Source organism: Eulemur rufifrons, chromosome 7 (assembly GCF_041146395.1).
Source record: "Eulemur rufifrons isolate Redbay chromosome 7, OSU_ERuf_1, whole genome shotgun sequence".
In the NCBI taxonomy this organism is placed as follows: domain Eukaryota; kingdom Metazoa; phylum Chordata; class Mammalia; order Primates; family Lemuridae; genus Eulemur; species Eulemur rufifrons.
This window is the reverse complement of record NC_090989.1, coordinates 251,288,768-251,305,176: the sequence shown is the minus strand read 5'-3', so window position 1 is coordinate 251,305,176 and position 16,409 is coordinate 251,288,768. Positions and strand designations below refer to the sequence as shown.

Genomic DNA, 16,409 nt, shown 5'->3' with positions numbered 1-16,409 from the left:
ATACAGTTAATATTCTATAACCAGTTGATTTTAAGTAAAGGGAATTACCCTTGATCCTGCGGATGGGCCTCATCCAGCCAGCTGAAAGGCCTTAAGAGCAGAACTGAGGTTTCCCTGAGAACAAGAAAATTCTGCCTCAAGACTTCAGTATCAGCTTTGGCCAGAGAATTTCTAGCCTGCCCTAAATACAGATCTTGGACTTGCCAGCCTCCACAATCACATATATCCTTTTATCCTTGGAATAAATCTCACTTTATGTGTGTGTGTGTGTGTGTGTGTGTGTGTGTGTTTTACTGTTCTGTTTCTCTATAGAACCTGAACTGGGCCGGGTGCAGTGGTTCACGCCTGTAATCCTAGCACTCTGGGAGGCTGAGGCAGGTGGATCGTTTGAGCTCAGGAGTTCAAGACCAGCTTGAGTAAGAGTGAGACCCCGTCTCTACTAAAAATAGAAATTAGCTGGACAACTAAATATATATGGAAAAAATTATCCAGGCATGGTGGTGCATGCCTGTAGTCCCAGGTACTCGGGAGGCTGAGGCAGAAGGAGCACTTGAGCCCAGGAGTTTGAGGTTGCTGTGAGCTAGGCTGATGCCATGGCACTGTAGCCCGAGCAACAGAGTCAGAGTGAGACTCTTGTCTCAAAAAAAAAATGAACTTGAACTGATACACAGCCTAAAAGTACAATAGTTAGCTAAATTATGGTACACTTGTTTATTGAATTATGTTTCAGCATTAAAAGTTATGTTTTTAAGAGACACATAAATATGAATAACTGTTTTGGAGCTATAAAAAAAAAGAGACACATAAATAATATAGGGAAGTTCTCATAATATTATGTTATGTTTAAACAATAAGGAAAATTTCTCCTCCCAATTTTACTTCAAAAAATAAAGACACACACAGAGGACAGGAACACACACACACACACACACACACACACACAGACATGGAAGAAAAATCACAAAAGTATTACATTTATTTCTTGGTAATTGTTTTCAAAAATATTACTGGACATTTGTTGTTTGTGCTATCAGACCAAAAATGTTATTGTCTACTTGACTAATGATAAGAAAACCTTTGTTCAGGAGGGAGGGAAGTGGAAAAAAGAAAGAAAGCCTTTGTTTGACTTGGTAAGCCATATATATATATATATATGTATATGAGGTTTTTTTGATTTTTTTTTTTGTTTTTTTTTTTTTGAGACAGAGTCTCACTCTGTTGCCCAGGCTAGAGTGAGTGCCGTGGCGTCAGCCTAGCTCACAGCAACCTCAAACTCCTGGGCTTAAGCGATCCTACTGCCTCAGCCTCCCGAGTAGCTGGGACTACAGGCATGCACCACCATGCCCGGCTAATTTTTTTCTATATATATTTTTAGTTGGCCAGATAATTTCTTTCTATTTTTAGTAGAGACGGGGTCTCGCTCTTGCTCAGGGTGGTCTCGAACTCCTGAGCTCCAGCGATCTGCCCGCCTCGGCCTCCCAGAGTGCTAGGATTACAGGCATGAGCCACCACGCCTGGCCTTCCATATTTATTATTTTTTAATTTGTTTTTATTTTTTAAAGACAGGGTCTCGCTCTGTACCCAGGCTGCAGCATAGTGGCACTATCACAGCTCCCTGTAACCTTGAATTCCCAGGCTCAAGCAGTCCTCCTGCCTCAGCTTTCCCAGTAGCTAGGACCACAGTCACATGCCACTACACCCAGCTAATTTAAAAAAAATTTTTTTTGTAGAGATGGGGTCTCACTATGTTGCTCAGGCTGGTCTCAAACTCCTGGCCTCAAGCAATCCTCCCACCTTGACTTCCCAAAGTGCTGGGATTACAGGCGTTAGCCAATGCACCCGGCCTATCTTCTACCTTTAATAACTTACACCCCAAGATCTGAAAAATATTTCCACAGTGGGTGAAGTAATTACCATTCATATGCCTCAGAGACCTCTAATATCTCTACATCATCAGAGAGCAGCTATTAAGTACTTACCATCTGTGCCAGTTCATGCTCCTTATGGCCTCCAAGTCTCTTTCTTTGCTATGTTTTTATTATGTGTGCATGAATTAAAATCCCAAATCATTTTTCCTAACAAAAGTGTTTTCCTCCTGAGCTCTCACTTGCCCCTCTGCCAGCAAGGATAGTTAATTAGCTCCAATGCATGAAGGGTAGAGTCATACAGGGAATTGTGGCAACATCTGCTTTGTTTGTTCCAGGAAATCTATGCAAACAAACAAGAGGAATTACTGTTGCTAAGCAAGCACAATACAATTCAATTTGTCCAAAGCATTTTATAGTATTTCTTATTGTTTATACTTCCTGGCAAGACTAAGGCAAAGAGAAGGTAATAAACAGGTGCAGATCCTGGTCCCCGGCCCACTGATGGGCCTCCAATAGCACATTACATTGTGATAAAATGGACACAAGGACCGAATAGGAGGGGTGATCTTGGAGAGGACTGGAACTGTTAGGGTTTTTACAGAAAGCTACAGAATAGTATAGTTTGAAATCATCTTTAAGAAGAACTAGATATGATCCTTTTGTAGTTCATAAGTGTGATGATTTAGTTTCCTGCCTATGTGTGAAATGTCCTCCTTCAAACCTTGTTACTATGTTGGCACATTGGCCATCTGATGTGAAAAAAAAAAGGACTAGATATGGATATAGAGACACAGATATAGATACGTACAAAAAAGAACTGGAAGATCCCATATCAAGATTTTTTTTTTTTTTTTTTAACACAGTCTCACTCAGTTGCCCTGAGTAGAGTGCTGTGAGGTCAGCATAGCAACCTTCAGCTCCTGGGCTCGAGCAGTCTTCCTGCCTCAGCCTCCCAAGTAACTGGGACTACAGGCATGCACCACCATGCCTGGCTAATTTTTTACTTTTTGTAGAAACGAAGTCTCACTGTGTTGCTCAAGTTGGTCTCAAACTCCTAACCTCAAGCAATCATCCCACCTCGGCCTTCCAAAGTGTTAGGATTACAGGCATGAGCCACCATGCCAGGCCAATAGGTGATTTTTTTTTTTTTATGTCTTTCTTTTTTTTCCTTGCTTTCTAATTTTCTACTGTGAGCATATATTTATTTAGAAAAAAAAAACTATCTTAAATAAGCGAATAGACCTACCAAAGATCCTGGAAGCAAATTATCGCAGCATTGTTCTCATCACACAGTCTCTTCTCTATAGTTTATTGTTAAGATGCCTAGAGGACTTTGTAAAATGTACATTTGACTTACTCTTCATTCAGTCATTCAACCTTTGGGGAGGGTGTAAAATATGCTAGGTGCCCTCCCAGGCACTAGGGATTTGAAGATGAATAATGGGTGTCCTCTGCCTTCAAGTAGCTCCCAACCTAGCAGGAGAGACAGACATGAAAGGAGACCATTTTAATACAGTATGATAAATTATCCACGAAAAGCTCCTGTCGGAGCACAGAGGAAAGGCGTCTTAGCCAGGCTGAAAGATGGGCAATGGTAGGAGGGAACCAGGTCACAGAAAAGTTGATGTTTGCGTCTAAGAAATTACTTACCACTAATAAATGATTCTTATGATATGCTAGAAAGAGTGAACAAATAAGGAATATATCTCAATCTCGGAAGAAAATTTCAAAATTCATTCATTCATTTATCCATTCATTCAACACATTTTTGTTGAATACAAACATGTGGTAGGCACTAGAGATACAATGGTAGCAAAAATAGCCATAGTCCCTGTTTTCTCTCAAGGAGTTTATATTCTAGTGGGGAAACAGGTATTTTTTTTTTTTTTTTTTTTTTTGAGACAGAGTCTCACTCTGTTGCCCAGGCTAGAGTGAGTGCCGTGGCTTCAGCCTAGCTCACAGCAACCTCAAACTCCTGAGCTCAAGCGATCCTCCTGTCTCAGCCTCCCGAGTAGCTGGGACTACAGGCATGCGCCACCATGCCCGGCTAATTTTTTCTATATATATATTTTTAGCTGTCCATATAATTTCTTTCTATTTTTAGTAGAGATGGGGTCTCGCTCTTGCTCAGGCTGGTCTCGAACTCCTGAGCTCAAACGATCCGCCCACCTCGGCCTCCCAGAGTGCTAGGATTACAGGCGTGAGCCACCGCGCCCGGCCGGAAACAGGTATTAATCAAATAATCATACAAATAAATGTAAAATTCTACTTGTGGTAAGTGCTGCAAAGGAGAAACATACAGTGCTATGCAACCTAGTAATGGAGAGGAATTATAATTAGTCAAGGAGGCCAGGAGACACTTTAAAAATAATGTTTTAACTGAGATTAGAGGGATAACTAGGTATTACAACAGCAAAGAGGAGGGGAAAGAGTATATCAAGTAAAGGTAAAGCTGTGCCCAGGCCCTGCAGCAGGAGGGAGCATTTTGGTTAGGAAGGACTGAAAGAGGGCCAGTACAACTGGAGCTGAGAAAGAGGAGGAGGAGGCGGTGGTGGCGGCTGGGCACGGTGGCTCACTCCTGGATCACTTGAGGTCAGGAGTTCGAGATCAGCCTGAGCAAGAGTGAGAGCCCCCCTCCTCCCCCCCCCCCCCCCCGTCTCTACTAAAAGTAGAAAAAAAAATTACCCAGTCAACTAAATTTTAAATAAAAAGAAATTAGAAAAAAAAAAAAGAAAGAGGAGGAGGAGTATTATGTAAGATGTAGCTGGTATCAAGTTAGTAGCTAGATAATGCAGACTCATGTAGGCCAGATTAAGGATTTTGTCTTTATCCAAACAGCATGAGGAAGATGTTGGAGAGTGTTAACCTGGAGGTGGGATTGAGGATGACTTGATGAAATTTGCATTTAAAAAGATAATTGTCTGCAGAGTGCAGAGTGCGGAACAGAATAACAAAAGAGGACAGAGTGGTCCCTCTAGAGAGATGGAGACAGTGGTCCATATTGGAGACCTTCACAAATGATCCAAGCGATAGACGATACGAACTTGGACTGGGAGGGTTGGAGATGTGAATAGATTGAAGATATTTAGAAGGTAAAATCAACAGAACTTGGTAATGCAATATATGTGTAAGTGTATGTGAGGAGAGGCTGTGAGAATACGAAGAGACAAAGATGAATTCCCAGGCTTTCATATCTCTAGAGAGTAGTATGCTTGTTTTGTTTTGTTTGTAGTACTGAGGGCAAAGTGATGAATTTAATGTCCTCTCCAGGTTCATTTCAGCCTAGGGCTAAGGTTTTTAAATTTTCTTCCTTCTTTGCCAGATTCTCTCTTTAAAAGTACGAAGGAGATAGCATGGTGGTGATGTCTGCCTGTAATCCCAGCTACTCAAGAGGCTGAGGGGGGAGGATTGCTTGAGCCCAGGGGTTCAAGGCCAGCCTGGGCAACATAGGGAGACTCCATCTCTAAAAAAGAAAAAAAGAAAAGAAAAAGAAAGCACAGAGGAAGAGCAGAAGAGCCCAGGAGAAAGAATGAATGTTGAATGTTTTATTTCTTTTTCTTGAAGTATACTTACTTACATAAACTGCACAAATCTTAAACGTACAGTTTTGATGAATTTTTACATATGTGCACATCAGTATAACCACCACCCAGAACAAGATATAGAAATTTTCAGAACACCAGAAGGCTCCCCAAAGTCCCCTCCCAGTTAGTAAACACCCCCAAGGGTAATGACTACTCTGACTTCTGTTAGCATTCATCAGTTGTGCCTATTTTTGTGCTTCCTAAAAAACGAAATTGGGCATTTACTAATCACATTTAGGAATTACTGCTTTGTGTTTGACTTCTTTCACTCAACATTGTAAAATTCATCCATATAGTTTTGTCTACATCAAATAAAATGTAGAGACTAATCTCTGAAATTAAAATGTTTTAGCCTGGATGCAATGTAGTCCCAGCACTTTGAAAGGCCCAGGGGGAAGGACTGTTTGAGCCCAGGAGTTTGAGGCTGCAGTGGGCTATGATGATGCCACTGCATACTCCAGCCTAGATGAGAGAGTGAGACCTGGTATTTACCCCAAAAAATAAATAAATAAATAAAAGTTTTATTTGTGAAGAAAGGATTGCAATTGCAATATGGGGCATGCACACAGACTGGGTGGTCTTCCACAAAGAGAAGGTTGGTGGTTTTGTAAAAAGGAGAAATGTTACATGTTGCTTTTCAAGAAAGTTCCGTGACACTAGTAAGGTTTTGAGGAATTGGCAAGCTCTGATTGGTAAGTGATGGCAATGGGTACAATTATTCTTAGAGTCACAACAGGTTGTTTCAGCAGCTATTAAGTAAAACTGATCTCAGGTTACAGAAGGCAGATTCAAGCAGCCATGCTCGCAGAGAATTACATTCATGGAGCGATGTTATGTGCCCTGAGTGCTTTCCCCTCCACCCACCCCCACCTCATCCCACCCCTGCCCTCTGGACTCTATTTTACTTAGGATGACTAAATTCCCAAGAATGACCCGATTCATGTGATCAATTTTCACAGTATCCACGTGTAGCACTGCTGTGTAATATTCCATTGTTTGAATATACCACAATTTACCTTTTCTACTGTTGATCGACATCTGACCATTTCCAGTTTGGGACTATTATGAATAATTCGTGTACTTGCCTTTTTTTTTTTTTTTTTTTTTTAAGATAGAGTCTCACTCTGTCACCCTGGCTAGAGTGTAGTGGCATCATCATAGCTCACTGCAACCTCAAACTCCAGGACTCAAGCAACCCTCCTGCCTCAGCCTCTCAAATAGCTGGGACTACATGCAGCCACCACCATGCTTGGCTAATTTTTTCTATTTTTAGTGGAGACAGGGGTCTTGCTCTTGCTCAGGCTGGTCTTGAACTCGTGACCTCAAGCAATCCTCTCACCTTGGCCTCCCAGAGTTCTGGGATTATAGGTTTGAGGCACCGCGCTCGGCCCCTGTACATGCTTTTTGGTGGAAATAAACACTTATTTCTGTTGGGTTTATAACCCAGAAGTAAAACTGCTGGATCACAGCGTATATATGTTTAGCTTTAGCAGGTGTTAATGAACCTGTAAGGGGGGTTCAATGTTACTCGCCGCACAGAAAGCCAATTACTGAGACAACGAGGATTATCAAAGAAGAAAGGTTTTATTTCAGTGGACATGTCTACTGCAAGGAAGGAAGTATGGACTGCCTCAAATCTGCCGCCAATCAACAGGGACAGGGGTTTTTCTGGAGGTGAATGAATAATGCATGAGGGGAGTGAGCATCATTACGTGTTTGGGGTGGAGTGCGGGGCATGCGAGCGCAGTGAGAAATCATGTTACTACATACATCCCATGATCAAAAAATGGTGGATAAGTCCCTCCCAGGGCAGGGATTTTAGTATTATAATGGGCTAGGGGTTAATACTGGTCATTCTGTCAACGTTGTGCGCAGGCTCAGTGGGTCCTTGGGCACAATGTATGGTGGGGTATCACTTATCTTGTCTTCTCTGGACAAACAGGTGGTGTAAGACTTTGTAGTTATCTTTCTGGGAAAGAAACTCAAAAGGGATTGCATCAGTGCAACAGAAAGTTACAAAGTTCTGGTCAGCAAATCTTACTGGCCTGGGAACTTGAAACATAAGAGAACTACCAAAAAACAAAGAGACTGTAAAAAATGTTTTCTTGCTTATAGAGCCAGTTATAGTGTACATATGTTTAGCTTTAGTAGGTACTGCCAAAGATTTTTCCAAATTGGTTGTGCCAAATTACATGCTAGCTAGCAATGTATGAGAGTTTCATTCATTCATTTTACCTTCTCACCAATACTTGGTATTATCAGTCTTTTAGAAGCAACTGTGAACTTTTAAACTTCCAAATAGGCCTTCATTCTGTTTCCACAGAAATAGTGAGCTCTGATGTGAAATTGTGGATGGTTCCTGGGATGTCAAGAAGTACACCAACTTTAACAATGAGCCTGCAGCAGTGCCCCGTGTTCCGCTCTGACACTGGCAGAGAAGACCAGGATCCAAGCCCAGCCCAGCCTGAGCCTAGAGATTTTCAAAGGATTCCAGACTCTTGCACAATGGGCTCCTGCGTCATCCAGAGCATTATGAGGCAAAACAGAACTAGAATAACAGACTTAAGAAAGGAAGCTGACCCACCCCTGACCCATTCACTATATGCTTGTCTATACAGGGACAGGCCTGACCAAGTAAGATGGAGCTGCCTTTCCCAAGGTGGCATTAGGAATTAGCAGTAGTGCCAACTTGGGATGGTGGAGGACCCTGCCTCAATCTGGCCTTTGGTTTGGCTTGGAAAACAAATCCATATCTCATTCTAGGCAAAACTTCAGATGGGCCAACAGAGCTCCCTGGAGGTATGAGGCCTGAAGCCTGAAGGGATCAGCAGGTAGCTGGGCACCACAGCCTGAGGCCAGTCAGCCCCAAGCAAGAGCATCCTGCTTCCTCGGAGGGTTTCTTTGCCTGAGGAAAGTGGAGGCTGGCAGTCGTATTCCTTCAGGATCTTCTGAAAATGGAGGCAAGGGTGATCCTGAGGGAGCCTCTTTGTTAGGTGGCCAATGCCAGCCTAAATGGACTGACAAACCAAAAATGGTCACTCTTTCTTGTGGTTCAGAATTCCCACCCTCCCCTAATGGAGACACAACCAAAGCTCTGAGAGTGGGGCAGGCAATGACAGATAAATTACAGCGTGAGGCCTATTTCATAAGGCACAAAAGACAGTGTGCTTCGATGGCAGCTCATGGGAATCTACTACGGGGCAGGGCACCATCACACTGTAAGGAGAAGGTGACTGAGGGGTGGTTGTGGTTCCCACAAAACAAACGGTCAGGAGGAGGAGGAAGACAGCACCACTGGGAGGAAAGAGATGGAGCGGATAATGGAACCTGAGGGCTCTCCAAGGGTGGGAAGAGGGCAGCCAGAGCAGGGCGGCCTGGGCTGGATGTGCTGGCCAGATTCTTTGCGATGGGAAAGTTTGGCCATGATGCCCTGACTTCCGAGCCAGACTTCACCTTTGAGGGGTCGGAGTGGCTTCTGCCTCCTACCTCCGCCCCACTACTTCGACCCCGTATCCAGCCCTAGGCTCCAGGGCACGCTTTGTGGTAGGTTCGGGAAACATTTGGTGCTAGATAATAAGTAACCAGCAGCAGCTGCCGCGTAAACACGTGTGCCAGGAGGTGATTCCTTCCCTCAATAGTGCTGGGAGTCCTCACTTCCGGGTGCAAGCAGATGGGGGGGCTGGGGTCCGAGGTCAGCAGCCAGAAACTAGATTCCCTTGGCCCCAGCTCGTCCACCCCCAGGGGCCGCCAAATGACCGTTGGAAAAGGTCGAGCTACGGCTAGGCAACAGCCGCAAACTCTCCCCAAACCCCTAAGTCCCGCCCGGCTCGTTCCGGCGGTGTCTCCTTGGCGACGCGCTGCGAAGTGCGGCTGCGCGAAGGTGACGGCGCGCGGGCGAGGGGGAGGGGGTGTTTTGGTTCTAGCCGCTCGCCGTCTTTTCCAGACTCGGTCGTCGGAAAGCTTTTCGTTCCTGCTTTTTCTACCCCTTCCCCTTCCCTTTCCCAGCCCCAATCCTACCCCCTTGTTTTCCTATCTGTCTGCCTCCCATTTTTCTACTACCGCCCCGGGTCCGGGCCATTTTCCGGGCCGGGCGCACGTAGTGCGCGGCCCCGGGGGCCCAGTATATGACCGGCTGTCCTGCTACCCCTCGCTTCCCCCGCCCCATGTGGCTGCGGGGCCGCGGCGGCGCTGCCCACTATGGCCCGGAAAGCAGTTAGCAGGAAGCGGAAAGCGCCGGCCTCGCCGGGAGCTGGGAGCGACGCTCAGGACCCGCAGGTGAGGGCTGCGAGGCCGGGACCTGGGTAATGAGGCCCAGGCACCAAGAGGGGGTTTGGGTCCGAGATGCGGGGACAGGATACGGGGTCCAAGATCTGTAGTCATAGGCAGGACAAGAATGGGGCCTGGGCCTATAGAGTCAGGGCCGGGCCCTTTAGAGTTCACTGGAGAGCAGCCAGCTAGGCCAGGGCGGTGAGGAGCCAAAGGGGCGCTCAGAAATGGGGCATATTCCTCTGGAGGCGTGCAGTCCGGAATAGGGCCTGAGGAGAAACCAGAATCTTGGCTTTAGAGAAAGGGGAAAGCGAATTTTAGGGAATCGGTAACAAAACCAACCTCCCAAGAGATACTAGGAGGGAGAGTCTTTCAGGGCCCCCGGGAAGCTGGGATGATTGCGTCCTTCATCGAGGAAGGAGTCTTCCTATGATATCAAGCCGTGAGCTGGGCCTCTTGGCACTTGAAACCCTGTAGAAGAAACAGCAATTCCCAGGTATCATCTCTATACCGCCCTCTTTGGAGAGGAGGGCCTTCTTGGACTTGGATTCGGAGTCTGGTTTCCCCGTGCCCACCGCCCCGTTGGTGTTTGATTTTTCGAATTCTGCAACTGCCTTCAGCGCGTGCGTGATGACAGAGGAGCGGCCATTGATAGTTCATCCCTGGGACCCCAGTCTGGCTCCTTGGGCTGCACCCTCCATGCTCCGTGGGGAATACAGGCTGAGAGGGAGAAGGGGGCTGGGTAGAGATGCAGCCCAGGTCGGTATGGCAATCACTTGGGCCGTCGTTCCCTTACCTATCAAGAATAGCTATAGGAGATCTGAATCCTTCACTCTTAAAAGGTCTAGTAAACCTTTTGGCCTGTTCTTTTCTGCTTCCATTCCCTTGTTTTTCAGTCCTTGTAATTCACATAGGTAAGTTTGACTATCAGCAATATCTTTTCGTGTTGGAAGAGTTAAACTGGACTTTCTGGATCGCAAGACTCGTTCTGTTATGTTTGTATTTACGTTGTATGTAAATCCTGCTAGATGAGTTCTTGGTGATTTCTCTAATACAGTGGATCTCTTATTCTGAATAAAAGTAGCTGAAGCCCTGATTTCTAATGTTGCTTTCCACAGTTTGGCTGGGATCACTCGCTTCACAAAAGGAAAAGACTCCCTCCAGTGAAGAGATCTTTAGTTTACTACGTAAAGAACCGGGAAGTCAGGCTACAGAATGAAACCAACTACTCTCGAGTGTTGCATGGTTATGCAGCACAGCAACTTCCAAGTCTCTTGAAGGAGAGAGAATTTCACCTTGGGACCCTTAATAAAGTGTTTGCATCTCAGTGGTTGAATCATAGGCAAGTGGTGTGCGGCACAAAATGCAACACGGTAAGTGTTAAGTCTCTGGGAGGACATGAACTTTGCACTAGGTTCTGAATATATGGCTCTAGAATTTCTCACTGCTCATTTTCCCCATCAGTTTCTTTCAGGAGGGAATTGCATTACTCTCTATTTTCTCCTGTTGATGATTTCTTCTATTTTTCTATACCTCTTCTCACTTCTACATTTCTTTTCTGATAAGTCTTCAAAGAAATGTATATCTTTAGGCCTCTTGCCCACTGGATATGCTGCTTCTAATTTTTTTTTTCTGCCTCATCTTTTTATGTTGCTTTTTAAGTCAAGGGGCCTCAAAGGAAATACTTAGGAAATGATGTTGAGAGCATCATTCAGGATACATAACAGTGAAAACCAAGTTGTTGTCTGCCAGCCTAAGGACATATATAGAAGTATTTAAAATAGCACTTGGCTGAAGATAGGAATAAGGCAAACATTGTTTTTCAGGGAATAGACTCTAAAGATGTATAAACTGAAATATGAGAAAGGCATGACCCATTTCCTTTAAGGAAGTCAGAGAATGTGTGTCTGGTGGTATATTTCAGGGTATAAGCATTTGCTCTTTGGAAAGTAGCCTTTTAAAGAGAGTGATTTAAAAGATAGTTATAAATGAGTGAAGGGAAAAATTTATCAGTAAGTTATGTAACCAACATAATTATAGGCAAGGATATAATAATTCAAATAGATATCACTGGGAATGGTGGCTCATGCCTGTAATCCCTGTGCTTCGGGAGGCCAAGGCAGGAGGATCACTTGAGGCTAGGAGTTTGACACCAGCCTGGACAATACAGTGAGACCCCCGTCTATACAAAAAACAAATATATTAGCTGTGTATGGTGGCATGCGCCTGTATTCCTACCTACTTGGAAAGCGGAAGCAGGGGATGGGAAATGATTAGGCCCAGCTGCTGCTTTCATTTTCATCTCACTCTGTGTGAATAGACAGGTAATGTCATAATGGCTGATTAAATTGACCCTGAACAGAAACACATCTTGGATCAATTGTAAAAGGGAAGGCTGCTCTAGATCAAGAAAATCTTAAGTGCTAGGAGAAGTGTCTGTTTATAAAGGACATAGGCATAAGTTTAAATAGTTTTAAGGAAGGAAATAATACCATGGTGGTTGGGACCAAGCTTTCACTTCCTCTTCCGTTGGAGGTTGCTTGCCTTATATAGAAGCTTTCAAAACTAAGTAGTGGTAACAAGCCTCCATAAAACTTTGCTTTCCTAGTCTCTCAAGCTGCCCACTCGTGGTTTGAGAACTGTCATCGTTGTCACTTGGAGCGGAAAAAGAGTGTTTTGCTTAGAAGAGTTTATTCTATTCCCCACACGTGTATCATGGTGTTTAGCTCAGCAGATATTGCTGAATTGTAAACTGGATTATTCATCATGGTCTGTCTTCTGCTTCTTGAATTTATTGACACTATTTTGAAGATGAGCATGTTAAATAATAATTTAACCTACTCTTAATATTAATAGCTGCCTCCTTCTGTCTTCCTACATCCTTATGACCTAAAGTGTTTTGTCTGGGGTGGGGTTTCATTTTATAGTTAGTGTTTGTTTCTATTTAGCTTCCAGAACCAAAGCAAGAAACTGGGAACACTGCTCTTCTCTGAATTTTATGACATTTGGCAAATGATTTCCTTATTTATGCCTTTGTTTTTACATCTGTAAAATGGAAGTAGTAATACCAAGTACTTAGAAGGTAGCTGTGTGCATCTGGGAAATACTTAAGTTAGCAATATCTTACTTATTTCAAAATATTAGTAGTGATAAAAATGAACCTAAAACTTTTTACAGTGCTCTTTGTACTTCCCTCGGTTTGAACAATGGAAAGTTATTTAAATAGAACCATCTTTGGATAATATGTGAAGATTTCAGAGGAAGGGAGATCATGTTGTAGTCTCAATAGCAAATTAAGTTTTAATGTATTGAAATTTTACCATCAATGAAATGATTTAAATATAGTCAGTAGGAAAAGTATACCCACAGTCATTCATATTCTATAATAACCTGTTAATATGTATCTCCAGGTTAGAAGCTGTTTCTCTCTTTCTTGGCTGGCCATGGCCATCAGCATTTGACCGAATGCACACAAATACTAAAAAGCTAGGTCATTTCCAAGATAACTGGCTTAGGGCTGTAGTAGTGAAACTTCTGATGAAACAGTAGGTTGTCATCTGTAAATAAGAGCAGAGGAGATATTTTGGAAGACTTTACTGTAGCTTGATTCAGGGGGTGGGAACTTCCCTGTGCTGTGGACTAACATTCAAACTTGGGGCAGTCATTCAACCCCCATATTCCTTGAGCACAGCAAGGATAGCCAACTTGTATTTTTATCATTAATAACAAATAATGTCATATTTCTACTAAACTACTTAAAGGAGAAGAGGTAATGTAGCCTTAATTAGAACATGGGCCTGGCAGCCAGGATGGGTGGTATATTTTCCTGCTTTAGAGTTAAAAACTCAAATTCCCTGCACAGCCAGACAGAAAAGCTAAGTGAAGGGAAATTTGCTAGGCACAAGACAGTAAGGAGGAGCAGGGACTGCAAAGAACCAGAGAAGGCATTCTTGGCTTTAGCCAGTTGTTGCCATGTAGGAATTTGGGCCTACGGGTAGAGATTTTCTTTTTCTTTTTCTTTTTCTGTTTCTTTTTCTTTTTCTTCTTTTCTTTTCTTTTCTTCTTTCTTTCTTTTTTTTTTTTTTTAAGAGAATCTGGACTTTTGTGAGGAAAAGTATTGACTATTTATGAGGAATATTGAGAATCCAGTATGACATGAGCTTGAAATATCTAGAAGAGAGTTGTGAGATTTAGGTTGGAAAGGTTGATTAGGATTAAATTGTGGAAGTCCTTGAATGTCAAGCTAAGATTTTATTCTGTGGGAAATGTGGAGACAGTGGCCCAAGGAGTTTCAGCAGAAAGTGACATGGTTGGAGTAAGGCTTTAGGGAGGGCAATTACAGGAAGTTAGTGCCATGGTATAGATGAGAGGTAGTGAGGGGCTAAGTCAGGACGGTGGCAGGGAGAGGGCAAGGAGGAGAGAGATATAAGACATCATCTTAGAGGTAGAATCTGTAGATGATGACATATTCAGGTTTAATCTGTTGCAGAGGAATAAGTCAAAATTAATACTCATGTCTTGAATGTGGATAACTGGAAAGATGGCAGGGTGAATATTAAGGGGCAGATTTGAAGAGAAAATAAGTGTAGTTTTGTGCTTTTTATCAATTAGTTGAAGTTTGGGAGAGGGTAAGAATTGAAGTTCGTGGTTTAGAAGTCATTTATGTAGACAGGATTATTGAAATTATCATATTACCATGGGGGAGAGGGTAGAAAAGGCATTCTTGACTTGAGTTTTATAAATCTTTCCTAAAATTGCAAAATTTTGATTGTATGTGAATTTTCTGGACAGGATTGTAGGGGGTGGTATGGGAAGTAGTTCTTAGTTTTCATTCTTAGATTTTTCAAAGGGAGTCTATGAGCCAGAAATGGTTAAGAACCATTGATATTGAAAGAGGAGCTTAAGACAGAACCTTGGGGAACATCTAGATTTACGGGGCAAGAAAAACTGCTATGGGGGAGCCGGAACTCAGAGGAAAACCAGAAGAGTACAGAAAACAATTCAAGAAAGAGGGATGTTTGGGGAGGGGCACAGTTTGAGGAGTAGGATAGTGATAGTGATAGGCAGAGTGATGATCTATGTGGTTCGAAGTACTTAATTTTAGGCATGAACTCCTATTTCCCGTTGTCAATGCCTTCTAGCTGAGGACTATCTGGGACACATCTGTGGTAGAACAAGTTAGATATAATTGCTCATTACACGTAGAAAGAAGCTGCACCGTAAGGAAGCGAGGGCCTTTCAGGAAGAGTATTAGAAAGGACTTACAGGAATGGGGATTGTGTCAGGTGATTTGGGATAAGCCTTAAGGAACTAGGACTTTGCTTCGGATCAAATACTGTCAGGATGGGGGGAAATTCTGTTTGGGTATCTTAATCTTGTCTAGGAGGAGGTTAAAGCTATCATTGGTAAAGATGAAGTGCTCATTCATATTAGATTAAGGGGATGTTTGATCTTTTTGTGGTTTATTTTTTTATTTGTATAAATTTATGGGATACAAGTATAATTTTGTTTTGTATGCATAGAACCTCATAGATTGCATAGTGGTGAAGTCAGGGCTTTTAGGGTATCTATCAAGTGAGGACATGTGGTATTTATCTTTTTGTATCTGACTTGTTTCAGTTAAGATAATGGTCTACAGTTCCATTCATGTTGCTGCAAAAAACATGATTTTGTATTTTTATGGCTGAAGAGTATTCCTTTTTGTGGTTTAGACAGTGTTCATGTTTTGGTCTGTGTTCCAATATGATAACGCAGTGGTCGTGTCTGGTGTTGATGTTCTGTGAAATTATTTATCTTCATGAGAATACCAAGCCAAGCTAACTTCTGATGTCAGGGTTGCTTTTTTCTTTTTCACCATCTCCCAAAGTAATGGTCAGAGATATACTGCTGACTTCACAGATGGACTTGGTGGATGGTAGTGAAGCAGACGGGTGAGTTTGGGCTGCTATTTTCTGGCAGAAGAAAGGGAGAACTTTGAGACAGCCTAATTTCCCAGGTGGAGTGGAATAGTAGGCACCAGGGTTGAGAAAATAGCTATGTTATGTCCCTGAGTTTACATATTCAGATTCCTGAAATCATGAAAGAAGAATATAAAACTCAATTTGAGACACAGAGAGGCAAAATACGATTTAGTGTGGGAATTTTGGTCTGGCCAGATTTTTATTTAGTTCCCTTTGTCTTACTATTTTATTTTCCCAAAGGGATACAACCTTTTACAAAATGCTTTAAAATACTTGCAGAGGCCGGGCGCGGTGGCTCACGCCTGTAATCCTAGCACTCTGGGAGGCCGAGGTGGGCGGATCCTTTGAGCTCAGGAGTTCGAGACCAGCCTGAGCAAGAGCGAGACCCCACCTCTACTAAAAATAGAAAGAAATTATATGGACAGCTAAAAATATATATAGAAAAAATTAGCCGGGCATGGTGGCGCATGCCTGTAGTCCCAGCTACTAGGGAGGCTGAGACACGGGATCGCTTGAGCTCAGGAGTTTGAGGTTGCTGTGAGCTAGGCTGACGCCACGGCACTCACTCTAGCCTGGGCAACAGAGTGAGACTCTGTCTCAAAAAAAAAAATAAATAAATAAAAAATAAAATACTTGCAGAATTCCTTGGGCCCCGCCCCATGTAAGTCTCTTCATTTTTCCACCTGCATTGACAGGTTAATGGTATTCTTACCTGAATGGTCCACTATATT

At 43.1% G+C, this 16,409-nt stretch overlaps 1 protein-coding gene and 1 non-coding gene across 2 annotated transcripts in view; both read left to right on the top strand.

Moving 5' to 3' along the window:
* The first annotated feature begins 2,521 nt into the window (after positions 1 to 2,521).
* Positions 2,522 to 2,623, top strand: LOC138388630 (small nucleolar RNA U13). Its single transcript, XR_011234164.1, has one exon. It is a non-coding gene; the product is annotated as a small nucleolar RNA U13 (small nucleolar RNA).
* Positions 2,624 to 9,368: 6,745 nt separating this feature from the next.
* DCAF12 (DDB1 and CUL4 associated factor 12) overlaps positions 9,369 to 16,409 on the top strand; it is a 38,051-nt gene continuing 31,010 nt past the window's right edge. Inside the window, exons 1-2 of the mRNA XM_069474354.1 lie at positions 9,369 to 9,727; positions 10,837 to 11,091. Of these exons, the coding sequence (XP_069330455.1) occupies positions 9,650 to 9,727; positions 10,837 to 11,091 (333 nt within the window). The 5' untranslated portion in view covers positions 9,369 to 9,649. The remainder of the gene's footprint in view (positions 9,728 to 10,836; positions 11,092 to 16,409) is intronic.